This window comes from Tachypleus tridentatus, chromosome 8 (genome assembly GCF_004210375.1).
Source record: "Tachypleus tridentatus isolate NWPU-2018 chromosome 8, ASM421037v1, whole genome shotgun sequence".
Classification (NCBI taxonomy): domain Eukaryota; kingdom Metazoa; phylum Arthropoda; class Merostomata; order Xiphosura; family Limulidae; genus Tachypleus; species Tachypleus tridentatus.
Window position 1 is genome coordinate 100,741,345 of NC_134832.1, and position 13,142 is coordinate 100,754,486.

Sequence of the window (13,142 nt, forward strand, 5' to 3'; positions counted from 1 at the left end):
TTTAATTCATTTTACCTCTTTGGGGACAGAATCTGATTGTCCTGTTCTTTTGTAACATGCCCATTTTTCTCATCTTTGTCTTACCCTTTTTCACCATTTACCTTCTCTCTGAGGGTTTCTCAGGGATATGTTTGCTCTAATTTCTTTCTTGTTATCATGTTGGTTGACTTTGGCTCTTTCCTAACATATGCAGTTACTCTGTTATTGGGATCTTTTGCAGAGAGACGTAATTTTTCCCCACATTTATTTACCACCTCTTTATCTTTGGGACTTATGTCATGTTCTTTTTTTCCATTGAACTTTAGTTGGAGATCTTCCAGTAATTGTTCAATCATGAGTCGAACTTGTGAAATAACAATCGATTATTTCCCTGTATCTGATCCTAATCTTTTTTTTCCTAATCCCTTCCTGTTTCTTTAACAAGGGGATGTTGTCAATGTCTTTGATGTCATGTCGTCACCTGTATTAGTGACTACCCTGTGTGTTCCAGTCTGATAGTGACTTGTTTATCCAAGTTTGTTCATCTATGGCAAGATTTGCTAGGGATCTATGAGTCCTTCTGGTTTTACCAGTAGAACTTGTCATCTATTTTCTTTCTCCTCCTCTGTTGTTTTAGATACCCACTTTCTTTTTACTGCTTCAGGATTTTCCCACATGTCACCATCTACATGAGGTAGTACAAGATCTTCTTTTTCATCTTTCAATATGCCATTGAATCTGCACTCAACCCTTCTCCAGGGTTTTACTTTAGGCTATTTGTTGTCTCCAAGAAAACTGTAGACTGATGGCCTGTGATGAATCTGCATGCTTCAGTCTCTTCTTAGTGCTACTATGGAGTCATTTCTCACTCTCAAGTGGGTTTTTTCTCTGGATGAATGGTTTATGGATGACCAAAGTTCTACATTTTGAATGTTTATCTCCATATTTTCATATCAAGGTAACTGAGACACAACCTTTGGTTTGTTCATCACAAGGTAGTTTATCAATTTTGTGCTTTTCCTTTCAGCCGCTTGCTGCAACCCCATGTGTCTTTTGTTGGGAGGTCAAGGCTTTTGCAGGTCTCACACATACTTGAGGGTTGTGTTTTCATCATTATATTTATGACTGGCTTCTCTTGACTTATTTGACTCTTTCTGGAGTCCACCTAAAACACCCTTTTGTTTTTTTTGGAAGTGGTTTGGGTTGGTTGGTTGATCAAGATTGAGAAATCCTATCTTGTTATCACCCAGTATCTTATCCATTTGGGTGTTTTGTTCAACACTTACTTCAGCTGGTCCCACATTCTCCTCTTTAACTCTGTTCAGTGGAGTTGGCTGTCATCAATATCTTTACTGCTCATGAGTTTCCATCTTTTTTGTGGATGTGGTCTTCTATGGTTGCAATTATTCCCATGGGTTGTGCTCATATGAGATCCATTCATTGGAGTTTTCAGGATCAGTGAAACCTTGCTTGTGATACCTTGGATGTTCCTCTTACCCTTGTCAATGATTTGCATTGGTGATTGGACAAGGCTTACACTTTGACAGGGTTTACATTTCCTCCCCTTGTTAGGATTTACATCTTTTCATCGATGCTTTGCTTCATGGCTGGGACTCATTGGTTGAGCACCAAGTTGCTTAGGAAATGTTGTCTATGACAAAAAAGTCTTACTGTATCAATATTTTGGAGCTACTTGCTGTCCAGTGGATGGGTTTTGAATCATTTTCTTCCTCTTGCCTGCAATTGTCTGGTTATGATCCATACAGACAATTATATGGCCATTATATATACCGATCACTAGGGAGGCTTCTTTTCTCAACATAAGAATTCTTTATTTGTGTTCACAAACCAGATATTCATTTCCTCATATATCATGTTCTGGGTGCTTTCAACCTGGATATGAATTGTCTATTCCTCCTTGACAAAATTTAGCTAACTGAATGGTCTTTAGATTCTCAGGTTTTTCAATGGTTGTTCATTTAGGTGGGTACTACACATCTAAATGCATTTGCCATTGTTCTCAATACCAAGTTACATCAGTTTGGGTTTTCAGTACCTCATCCACTTGCTCTGGCTTCTTATGCATTCAGTCAGGTTTGCACAAACAAATTATTTTATCTTTACCTCCTTTTGAACTTCTTCCCAGAGTAATTGCTATCATCCACTCTGTATCAGGTATTTCTGATTGCCCTCACATTCTCTGCCTCAACTGTGATTTCAAAGTTACTTCTTTACAACACTCCATCCCTTCTGTGGCTGCTTCAGTCCTGGTATCTTATTTCACTATTTTTGTCCCTCATCTTCATGTCTGATTTTAATGTGGTCCTTGATAAGGAAATCCAGGTTATCATGGTAAGTAGCTTCATTGTTGTTATGTTCTATATGACTATCCTTTCACAGAGATTTATCAATATAAATGGAATATCATCCACTGTTGGGCCAGGGGCTTTACCCTGCTCATCCCACTGCTGTTATTATTATTTATTTTCTCACTTGATTACATCATCAGATGTCTTCTGTCTTTATTGCAGATTATTAGGTGGCTTTATCCTATACTTTTTGTTTGTTCTGGTACTGTAAAGTTTTTACTTTTCATGCCTTGTCCTCCCTGTTACATTCCTTTTGGATTAGTTTCCCTACATGGTATGCATCTTTTCTTGATTTGGTTGTTAATGTAATGTTTCATTGCCTCACTTTAACTTCACTTGAACCTTTGTCTGCTTTTTTCATGTTTTATTAATCCCTTCAAGTGTATTTCCTCCTTTTGGCCTATGATCCCATTGGTAAGATTTGCCATCAACTTTTCACATATTCTGCATCATTCCTCATATCCTCTTTTTTACCTAAATGAATCCTTCCTTCCTAAGACTTTGGTGGCTTAGAAGGGTAATTCCTCCTCCTTGCAGATTTCCTTTTATTCCATTCCTCACCTCTATTCCTGACCTGATTCTGATAGGCTTCTATTTCCTGTTCATATTCTTCATTGTTATATCACATGCAACACTTCCTACCATCATCTCCTATGTGTGGATTCCTGCACATGGTTAGGGGACCTCCTAGGGAAAGTTTTGTTCTTTCAGTTTACCTCCTCTGGGATCTGATCATCCAACCACATATTTGCCGTGCATCGTGACCTGTAAATGGAAGGAGAGGATCCTGGTGGTTGAGGGGTCCAATCTTAACACACTACTTTTGCCTTGAATTCCTGTAAATGAGCAGCCTTGGGGTGGCCCCCTAGAGTCAATTAGCTGGTCCACTTGGGCTAGGTTCAACCAAGTGTAAGTGTTGGATGTTATCAACAGGTGTTGTGGACATTGTATCTGATGCTGGTGTTTGGGTATGGTGCTCATGAAATTCTGGTGTTGCTGCAGTGTCCGTGTTTGTCATTGTAATGTGCCCCCTTGTAGGGGTCCATGGTGGGTGGGATCAGTAGGCACAAAAAAATTAATTTTTATTATGGATCCTCCATATAAGAACTTAAATAAAATAATGAAAAAACAGTCCATTGGTAAACAACCATGTCTTGAAGATTCTGTGCAGCAATCTTCAACATCTTTAACACCTGTACCTCAATTTCTTATACTACATTCTCTTTCAGACAAACCTTTAGGGCAAATGTCTCCCTTTTTAATTCAGAAGAGACCAGAGGGACTTGCTGGCTCTCCAAGTCAGTCAAAAAGCTTGCTCTGGTGATATATTTGTGGAAACATCCACATCTCAACACAGTGAACTCCTCTTCGCATTAAAGGCAATTGGGAATATATCTATTGAAGTTAATCCTCATGCTACTTTGAATTTGTCATGAGTAGTTATTGTTGAGAGGGATTTGAATAACATTTCTGAGTCAGAAATTTTTGCTGGTTTTTCCACTCAAGGAGTTTCTGCAGTGAGGCATATCTCCATTTGCAAAGATGGAATTATAATGCTGACAAATGTCCTCATTCTAACATTTACATCACTGCATCCACCTGCCACCATCAAGGCAGGTTATCTTAATTGCAAGGTATGGCTATACATTCCAAACCTTCTCAGATATTACCAGTATAAGCAGTTCGGTCACTTGAAGACATCTTGTTGTCCTTCCTTGATGTGTGCTTGTTGTGGTGGCAATGACCACAATGCCTGTGAGTGTGAAACAGACCCTCATTGCATTAATTGCAATGTTTCTCACCCATTATTCTTTCATTCATACCCTAAGTGGTTGGAAGGAAAAGAGATGGAGCATTTGAAGACGATTCAAAACAGTATTTACCCTAACGCTAAAAGTTGCTATCCACCACTTCATCTCGTATGTGTGCTGTTGTACTTCATTCCACTATCACAGTGGGAGTGCAGACATTTCTCTGTGCTTCCAAAAGAATCATTCTCAAACCAAAGTAAAAGCCTTTTGATCTCCATGGTTAAAAAAGTTGATGAATAAATGTCAACTTCCATCTCTGTCTCTAACATACATTCCAGTAAACCCCAAGATCCACTTTCTTTAGTTCCGAGTATAGGCATTTCCTCAGGTACATCTTCATCTCCCACCCCAAGATGCAAAATGATCATTCGTACACGTCCTCACCCTGTCTTTGCCACTCAACCCACTCTTGGAGGTCGTAGCCATCCGTGTTTCCTTGGGTCATACCATCACTGTTTGTTCAGATCCAGCAGGAGAATGTTTTTCCTGATACTTGATGCCAGGCAGTTGTCCTACCTTTCTCTGATTCTGGGAAGGATCCCAAGATTCTTTCAAACTATCATCCAGTTGTTTTGATGAGCTGTCTTTGTAAGACCTCAGAAAGTATGGTTAATGCTCATCTTGTTTGGTTTCTTGAATCAAACAACCTCCTCTCACCCACCCAGTGTGTGTTCCGATAACAGGGCTTCACCATGGACCACCTGATTCAACTTGAAATGTCAATTAGAGAAGCCTTTCTCAGATGACAACATCTTGTACCAATGTTTTTTGACATTGAGAAGTCTTATGTTATAACATGGAGGTATGGCATTTTGCGAGACCGCCATTTATATGGGTTATGTGGCCATTTGACTATTTTTATTAAAAGTTTTTTAATGGACAGGTGATTCCATGTTTCTGTGGGTTTGACACTTTCTCATTCTTTTCTACAGGAACTTGGAATCCCTCAGGGCTGTGTTTTGAGTGTTCACACTTTTCAGTTAAAGATTACTGCCATCACTGAACAACTCCCTTTTACTGTTGCAAATGGAGTCTATGTTGACAACTTTCACATCTGATGTTAGTCATTGAACATGAAGTATATTGAGTGGCAGCTACAGACTGCTCTCAGTTGTTTAATGAAGTGGACCACAGCAAACAGTTTTAACTTTTCTCTCTCTAAAACCAGGTGCATGCATTTTTCTTGCCAATGAGGAATTCACTCTGATCCTGAACTCCGTATCGTTTAAGTTGTGCTACCTGTGGCTCCTGAGACAAAGTTATTGGGGTTTACCTTTGACCATAAGATGACCTTTATACCACACATCAAGTAGCTACAAGTCAAATGTACAAGAGCACTGAACATCCTTCGTGTTCTCTCTTCCACGACTTGGTGAACGGATCAATGTTCTATGCTAAAAATATATCGTACTCTTATTCAATGGAAATTAGACTATGGATCACTGGTCTATGGCTCTGCCAGGATCTCACCCTTGAAGATGCTGGACCCTGTTCATCATCAGGGATTTTGGCTCTGCACTGGGGCTTTCTGTGCTTCCCCAGTTCAAAGCTTATACACAGAGTCTCATGAACCTCCTCTATACCTCTGCCATTTGCAACTGTCTTTACTGTATGGTTCAAAACTTCAATCCTTACTACATCGTGCCTGGGGTTGTTTTCCTTCCTTGGTGGGCCATACTTTTTCAGAACAGACAATCTGCCATTGCTCCTTTTGGCCTTCATATCCAGGTGCAGTTGGATGAATTTGGTCTGTCCTTGGGTAGCATTGCTGGATCCACTGGTTAGCCCATTCCACCATGGCTTATTACAGGCCCCAAATGTGATCTTTAAGTCATCTGAGAAAAGCAGATGCTCCCGATTGGAAGTATTTTCTGTTATTTGCTGAACATCTTTCGAACCATCCTTCTCGACATCACTGAACCATCCTTCCATTCCTATTTATATGGATGGGTCAAAATTAGGTGACTGTGTGGGCTCTGCCATGGTTTGTTGTGGTTCATGGTTGTATGCAGAATCCCTTCTACAGTTTCTGTGTTCACTGCTGAACTGTATGCCATTTCTCTTGCCTTGAATCACATAGAAACTAAGCAGTACTCAAATTGCACTATTTATACTGACTTGCTTAGTTCTCTACTGGCCCTGGTATTGCTTCATGTTAGTTCACACCATGTTCTCACTGATATTCAAAACTGACTGGCCCATTTCTCTTTAATATCTGTTTCTATTCAGTTTTTCTGGATACAAGGTATTTGTGGAAAAGGACTTACTGACACTGCAGCTAAATCTGCCTATTCTGGCACTATCACTACTGTGCCTGTTCCATACATGGACTGTGGCCTTGTATTCAAGGCTTGGCTCCATGCATTTCCAAATGAAACCCTCTACTGGACTTTGGCCGTCTTCCTTCTGTTCGGATTGGAAAGAGGAAGATGTCCTAACTGTACTACACATTGGTCACAGTTTTTAACCCATTTTTTTTTATCTAGGACTGATGCACCAATGTGTTGTCTGTGTAACACTGAGGTCACAATAAGGCACATTTTACTGTCTTGCCGTCTTTACGACTCTCAAGGACAGCACCATTTTAAACGTTTTTTCCCAAATTATATTTGTCACGTTAGACAGTGTTATTGATGATGGTGACACTGTCCACATTACAAATATTTTTAGTTTTTCAAAGGCCATTAATTTTTTTAATGCTATTTAAGTTCATTAATTTATATATTAGCCTTTTTTTTAATGTGATTCCCTTTTAAGGATCAAAGTACATCTAGTTCGATTTGAAATTAGAAAATGGCCATAACATCAAATAACTTAAAACCAGGACTGGAAAGGCCAACTTCAGGTGTCTAACACTGATGTATGAACTACCCACTAGTCATCCTGGCAAGTTATAATAATTAAAATTTTGCAACAAGTCTTTTAAAATGGGTATTACCTTGCTGACTGAAAAGGACCATAACTTCAAATAATTCAACCAGGACTGGAAAGGCCAACTTGAGGTGACTGATGCTGACTTTTGAACTTCCCGTTAGTCATTCTGTTGAGTTATGATAATTACTGTTACGCTACAGAAAGTTCATTATAACTTGTATTACTGTAGTTTTCTCTTACTGCTGTAGACTAGATGTAAAGGTTGGATTTAATGCAATTTGTATTTTTAATTCAAAAATTAAACTTTGTTTTGTTTTATCTTAATTTCCTTTTATGAATGTTAATAATTTTACTTTAACTTTTAATCAGATGTTTGGCACAGATAGTCTAATTGCCTTGCTCCATAAAATGCCAAACCAACCAACCAATCCTTCCATTATAACTAGCCCATCTGTTCATCCCTTGGCAGCTATCTTCTGTTTGTGATTTATCTTCTTCCATCCCTACCATTTGGGTTCAGCTTTTAATTTGATTAGCTTATTCTTCCTTGTCAGTTATTACAGATGTTTTTCTGTCAGATTTAGCACTTCACTCTTTCCTTGACATTTCATCTACATCATCTATGGGAGAAAACTCTTCAAGTAGATATGTGGACCACTCCACATATTGCAGTTTCACTATCTCTACTGTGTTGTTGCTTCTTCCTCATTAGGTTATTATCTTCCACCTGTTGCCGTTCTTTAGTGTAAATATAACTGGGTAGGTTTCCTTTTTTCCTTTATCTTTTTCAGGGGCCTATCACATGTTTGGACCTGGATCCTCCTGTTTGAGTCATATCTAGCCAGGTATGCATCAGTTATTTTGATACATGAACTTGCACCGAAAGGCCACATTAATTTTCTTTCCTTCCTTGACTATTAAACCCACACTGTTTTGTAATGTGCTAGAGATAGGGTGTTCTGCAAGATTGCTTATAGGTTATTCTTTGCAATATATTTGCTTCTGAAATATATCTGTTCTGGACCATAATCACCCTTGGATTTCATGGGCAAAGTAGAAGGGCATAGTTGCCATTCCTTAGTTTAAATAATTAAGGTCTCATTTTCACCCTTTGCACTGTTCCTGGTGTGAATATTTTTCTGGACTCTTCACTTTGTTTTTGTGACCTAGGTCATTGCTGAGTATGTAAGTTTGTGCATGTGTGATTTGTAGCTGGAATAATGGCAATTGCAGTCAGCAAAATGCATTATAGAAAATCAATCAAGTTGAAACTGATTAGATATATAAAATAGAAAGAAGTGTTGCTAATACTTTTTTAAAAACAAATACAAAATTTAGAAATTTCAAAAAAAAATTTATGAGGCAAAACTGATATTTTTAGGAAGTTCTAATTTTCATACTGTTTGGCTTATATTCCCACTGTAAGAAAGAAAGCATGAAAGTAAATTATGTCTCTCCAATATAGAAAGGGTTTGTATTTGCATATAATGTGAACAACCTTGATCTGAAAGAATCTTTAATGTATAGGAAATTTCACTATTTATATTCATTCAATCAGTTAGAGGAGCAAAAGCCAGTGAAATTCAGGTTTGGTTTCAAAAATATGTGTAACTCTTAAGTATTATATAGAGATGAAGTGCCATAATTTATTTTAACTATACTAGTGTGGGAATTTCGTAGTGAGCAGCTTTTAAGTTTACCTTCTGAAAGTACTTACCAATCCATAAAGGTTTTCAAACTTTGATAAGTACAAGATGTGGTTTGACAAGCACAGGTGACATTTGCTCTGTCTGACCAAAATCTAACAAGCTTTTTCTGCCATACCTGGATCACAATCTGACCTGTATAAAAGCCAGTGTGTTTGTCACATCACACTTAAATTCTTGAGAATTGATGAGTCAAAAAGCCAAAGTGCAATTTTTCTAGAAAGAATAGTTTTATTATCTACACATTAAGATTTTAGTGGCAGGGAGTGCAAGGGTGCTGTCATGTCTTATATTGTAGTGAGGACTGCATTAACAATAATGCAGTTATACCAGGAACTCAAGTGGTGAGGAACCCTAACTGATGGTCTGGACCATCAGTTTAACTCACTCTCTCTTTTCTTTCAATAAATATTCATATATTATCTGTTACTTGTTCTATTCTTACCCAATACAGACTGAAGCAATTTGACTGACTTTAAAAATTACCCCTTGTTTTCTTTCTAGAATTACTTCAAGTTATAGCAGGAAACTATTTCTTTATACTAAATAGTTTATAACTTCTTAACCTTATTCAACTATTTGTAATTAAATTTTCTTGCTTTATTACCTTCATGACTATGAAAATTTTAAAATGTACATCATAAGAAATGTCAAAATATGTTAACCAGAAGTAAATGTTACACTAAGAAATTACCTAAAGGTTGTGTTGTTCATGAACTGCTAGTCTTAGCAAATGTACCTCACAGAAATATTTTATTATAATGATATTTATTTACGTTACCTGATATAACCTTATATAGCCTGAAAGTTTTGAAGTTTTACATTTACAATTATGTTAATAATGATAAGTAAGAATAGATAAGAAAAAAAAAATGTCATTCATATGGATAGTCTTTTTTTTTTCTTGCCATTGATTGTCTTTCTGTGTTAGTCTTACTACCTTATATAAATTCTACTAATCCACAAAATAATTTTTCAAGTAAATAATGCAGGAAATAACACAATTTCATATGAATAGCTGAGAAACTGGTCTTTCTGTATGAAATTATTTGGCTGTTTGTTCACATGACTTGAGCAGTTAGCAATTCAACATTAGTTTACACTACGTTGTAGGGGGAAAAGGTATTCTCTTCAGTTAAGTTATCAATTATCTGTGGTGTCGTAAGGTATAAAACATGTGACAGTCAGTTGAGATCTAAGCTATCTATTGGTTATAAATTGCAATGGGAGTTGGCCTCAGAAAAATCTTATTCAAGGTGTCTGAAAAAAATGTGTGCCAGGGCTTCAAACTACCTTAATGCAGCCTTGAATATAGTGAGCCTAATGTAAAGAAGTAGTATGAGATCAGCTAGCCTATGGCCAAGTGCATAAAATTCATCATGAAAGTAAAAATACCAATTCAGTTCTAAACTTAAAGTATTTCTGAATTAAGCTAGGTTCTGTTATATCACCAACATTTTTGGTAAAAGACAAACTTTATTAAGTAATAGAGACTAAATTAAGAAATCAACAAATATTTTTCCAGGTTTAACTAGCAACATGATTTAAAAGTCACTGTTGGAACATAGTGTTGCCAAATGCACTGACTTCTGTATATATTTGTTGTTAATATCACTACTTTTACCAATAATTATTCTATGAATAAAACACAAATTCCTTTCATAAAGTAACTTAATTTTGATTGTCTTATAAAGAATTTACTGATACTTGACTACAATTTTCTACCTTTTGGACAAGCTTGATTTTACAAAATTTGTTTATTTTAGATATGAAATGTGACATTAAAGTGTACTATGGGACAGAGGTAATAATACTTTCCCCATTATTTTTAATGGGCTATACACTAGTATTCTCGATAAATTCTGTTAGCTACTTCTTTATTGCTTTAGTACAACATTTACCATCTTAAAGAAAGTGTGAGTTTATTATCAGTCAAAAGATGAACACATTATTTTTTTGTTCTGTGTAGAACCATCAATTAATATGGAAAAAATTCAGAACTGTTTACATCATATACTGATTCTTCTACTGCCACCTTATAAATCAATGAAATAAAATCAATGGCTTCTTTATTGTTTATGTACATTTGACCAAATTCAACTCTGTTGATAGCTCGTAGTTCACACAAGTGTTTAAAAGAGCAAATAGATGTATCTTGTTTTGCAGTGCAGGATGTTGTTGTGAAAAGTTTCTTCATCTTGCAATTTTGCTCACTAGACATACACTTAAGACTAAGTTAAAAATTGCTTTGCAATTTAATTAAATTAGGGTATTTTCAGTAAGGGCAATGTTAGTCCTACAACTGTTTTTTGTGTGTGTTACAGAAAAGCAGCTAGGCTACTTTGCCTTCCCAAAGACTTGGATAAGTTTAGTGATATGAATGGAAGTGTAAGATAATTGAAAAGTTGGAATGTATTTTTTTTGTTTGCATTTTTGTCTATCCCATGAAGTGAAATGCACTAATGTTTACACCTGCATTTTCATTCAAAATATTGTAATATGGTTACACTATGTTTGGTTTGTGGGGAATTACTTTTTGATGTTCATAGTATAGTAATAATGTTTTCCCTGTGTGTGGTCAGGAAATTGCTAGAGACAACTCCCTTGTGTAATGTACATATTTTTGTTTTTATTATCAGAACAATTTTTGTACAGTAAGGTATAGTATTTACATGTATGTGAAGACTTCTTGCACAGTTAACAAAACCAGATAATTTTGCATTATAACTTTAGCAACAAATTAACTGATAATATCACTGGTTTTTTTTTTTTTTTTTTTTTTTTGTACAGGGACTGTGATCATCATTGCTATTAGCTAATATCTTAAAAGTAATTTGCATGGACATCTTAGACACATTCACTTAAGACAAGTTGTAGTATACTTGAAATTTGGAACAAACTATGATTTGCTCATTTCCACTTGTCTGAAACCTAAATAAATACCTTTATCTAAAGAAATGCTGTGAATAAGATCCTGCTTTAAAAATACATCCATAATGTGTTTGCAGCTGATCTCTATGAACAAGCTCAGAGAAATATTTTTACAAAGATCATGTTTTGTTTTTCAACATAGAAAAATTTCATACATTTGTACCTACAGATAACTTTGGAATTTCAATTAAGAACCAAAAGCTACATTAGTTACATCACAGTATAATTATATTTACCATCAGTAAAGTATCTGTTTGAAGTTTTAAAATCTTAGTCAGTTATAAATGCAACTTTCTTATTTCTTATAAATTTGTCTTCCATCAACAGATTGAGATTATATCAGAATCAGATGACTGGTATTATTACTGACAATTTATTTTGTGCAAAGTTGCAAATAAATTGCTGTTGCTTTAATTCACACTTTATTTGAATATTTCAATATTATAATTTTTATTTACTTTTTTATTTATTTAGGTGAAGCACAGTAGTTACTGTAAAAATTATTAGTACTGTGATATTAAAATTCAGATTTGTTTTCCTTTGTTGTTTTATTTTCTGAAGTTTTACATTTGATATTATACGAATATACCTTTGATTTTAATTAGTTTAATTTTACTTTAAAATTAAGCTGTTGAGCTTGAATTATCAGTTGTACTTTTGTTATATAAATTCAAGCAATTAGTTTGCATTTTTGTAAACACTTGTTCATGTAAAGTATCCCCATACAGTGAAGTAAAATATTTCAGAGTTCTTCAAGGGTCACTTTTACCTCAATTTCATTAAATAAATATGCAATGGATATTGTTTTACAAAACTTCTCTACACAATACATAAACACTTTTGTGTTTACAATTTTCTAGTAGGTGGCGCCACTCAAGTATACAAGGCGTGTTTAGTATTCATCGTTTCCAAACAAATGACTATAGTGTTGCTTCCATATGTTTTTTTTTTGTTTTTACAAAATTGTTGAAGTGTCAGATGCTCTCTTATATGGGTTTAGTGTAATTGTTGACAGTTATTTTGATTACATTATAATTTAGAGGTATATGTGTCATATTTTTCATTGATCTGTTACAACTCTCTAAGGTGGAGAGAAACTAGGATATCCTCCCCACATTCAGTTAAGAGTGGTATTAGAATGTGATGGTACAGAAGTAGAAGATGAAACTTATTTTCAGACAGTGGATAGGGACACAGTTTTTTTGCTGCTCCGTCCGAATGAACATTGGCTACCACCTAGTGTTGAAACTCTCAGAGCTGGTAAGATATATTACATTTGTATAAAATTTGTCATTACAAAATATCTCGCACTGTAGTTGTATTAAAGAAATCTGGAATAAGATATGGAGTGTTAGCATTTTTGACTGAAAAAAATTTTGGTTGAATAAATTTTTGTACAAATTTATGAACATTTTCTTACAGCTTAATCTTTATTTCTCCAGATTCCTATTATTATGTTGCCCATTTTTATA

The 13,142-nt window shown here is 35.4% G+C and overlaps 1 protein-coding gene across 4 annotated transcripts in view; it reads left to right on the top strand.

Annotated features, from left to right (window-relative positions):
• The window catches only part of LOC143223064 (uncharacterized), a 46,851-nt gene that overhangs the window by 23,408 nt on the left and 10,301 nt on the right, over window positions 1-13,142 (top strand). For all 4 annotated transcript variants that reach the window (XM_076450475.1, XM_076450477.1, XM_076450476.1 and 1 more), the window contains exon 3: window positions 12,757-12,930. In XM_076450475.1, the coding sequence (XP_076306590.1) occupies window positions 12,757-12,930 (174 nt within the window). The remainder of the gene's footprint in view (window positions 1-12,756; window positions 12,931-13,142) is intronic.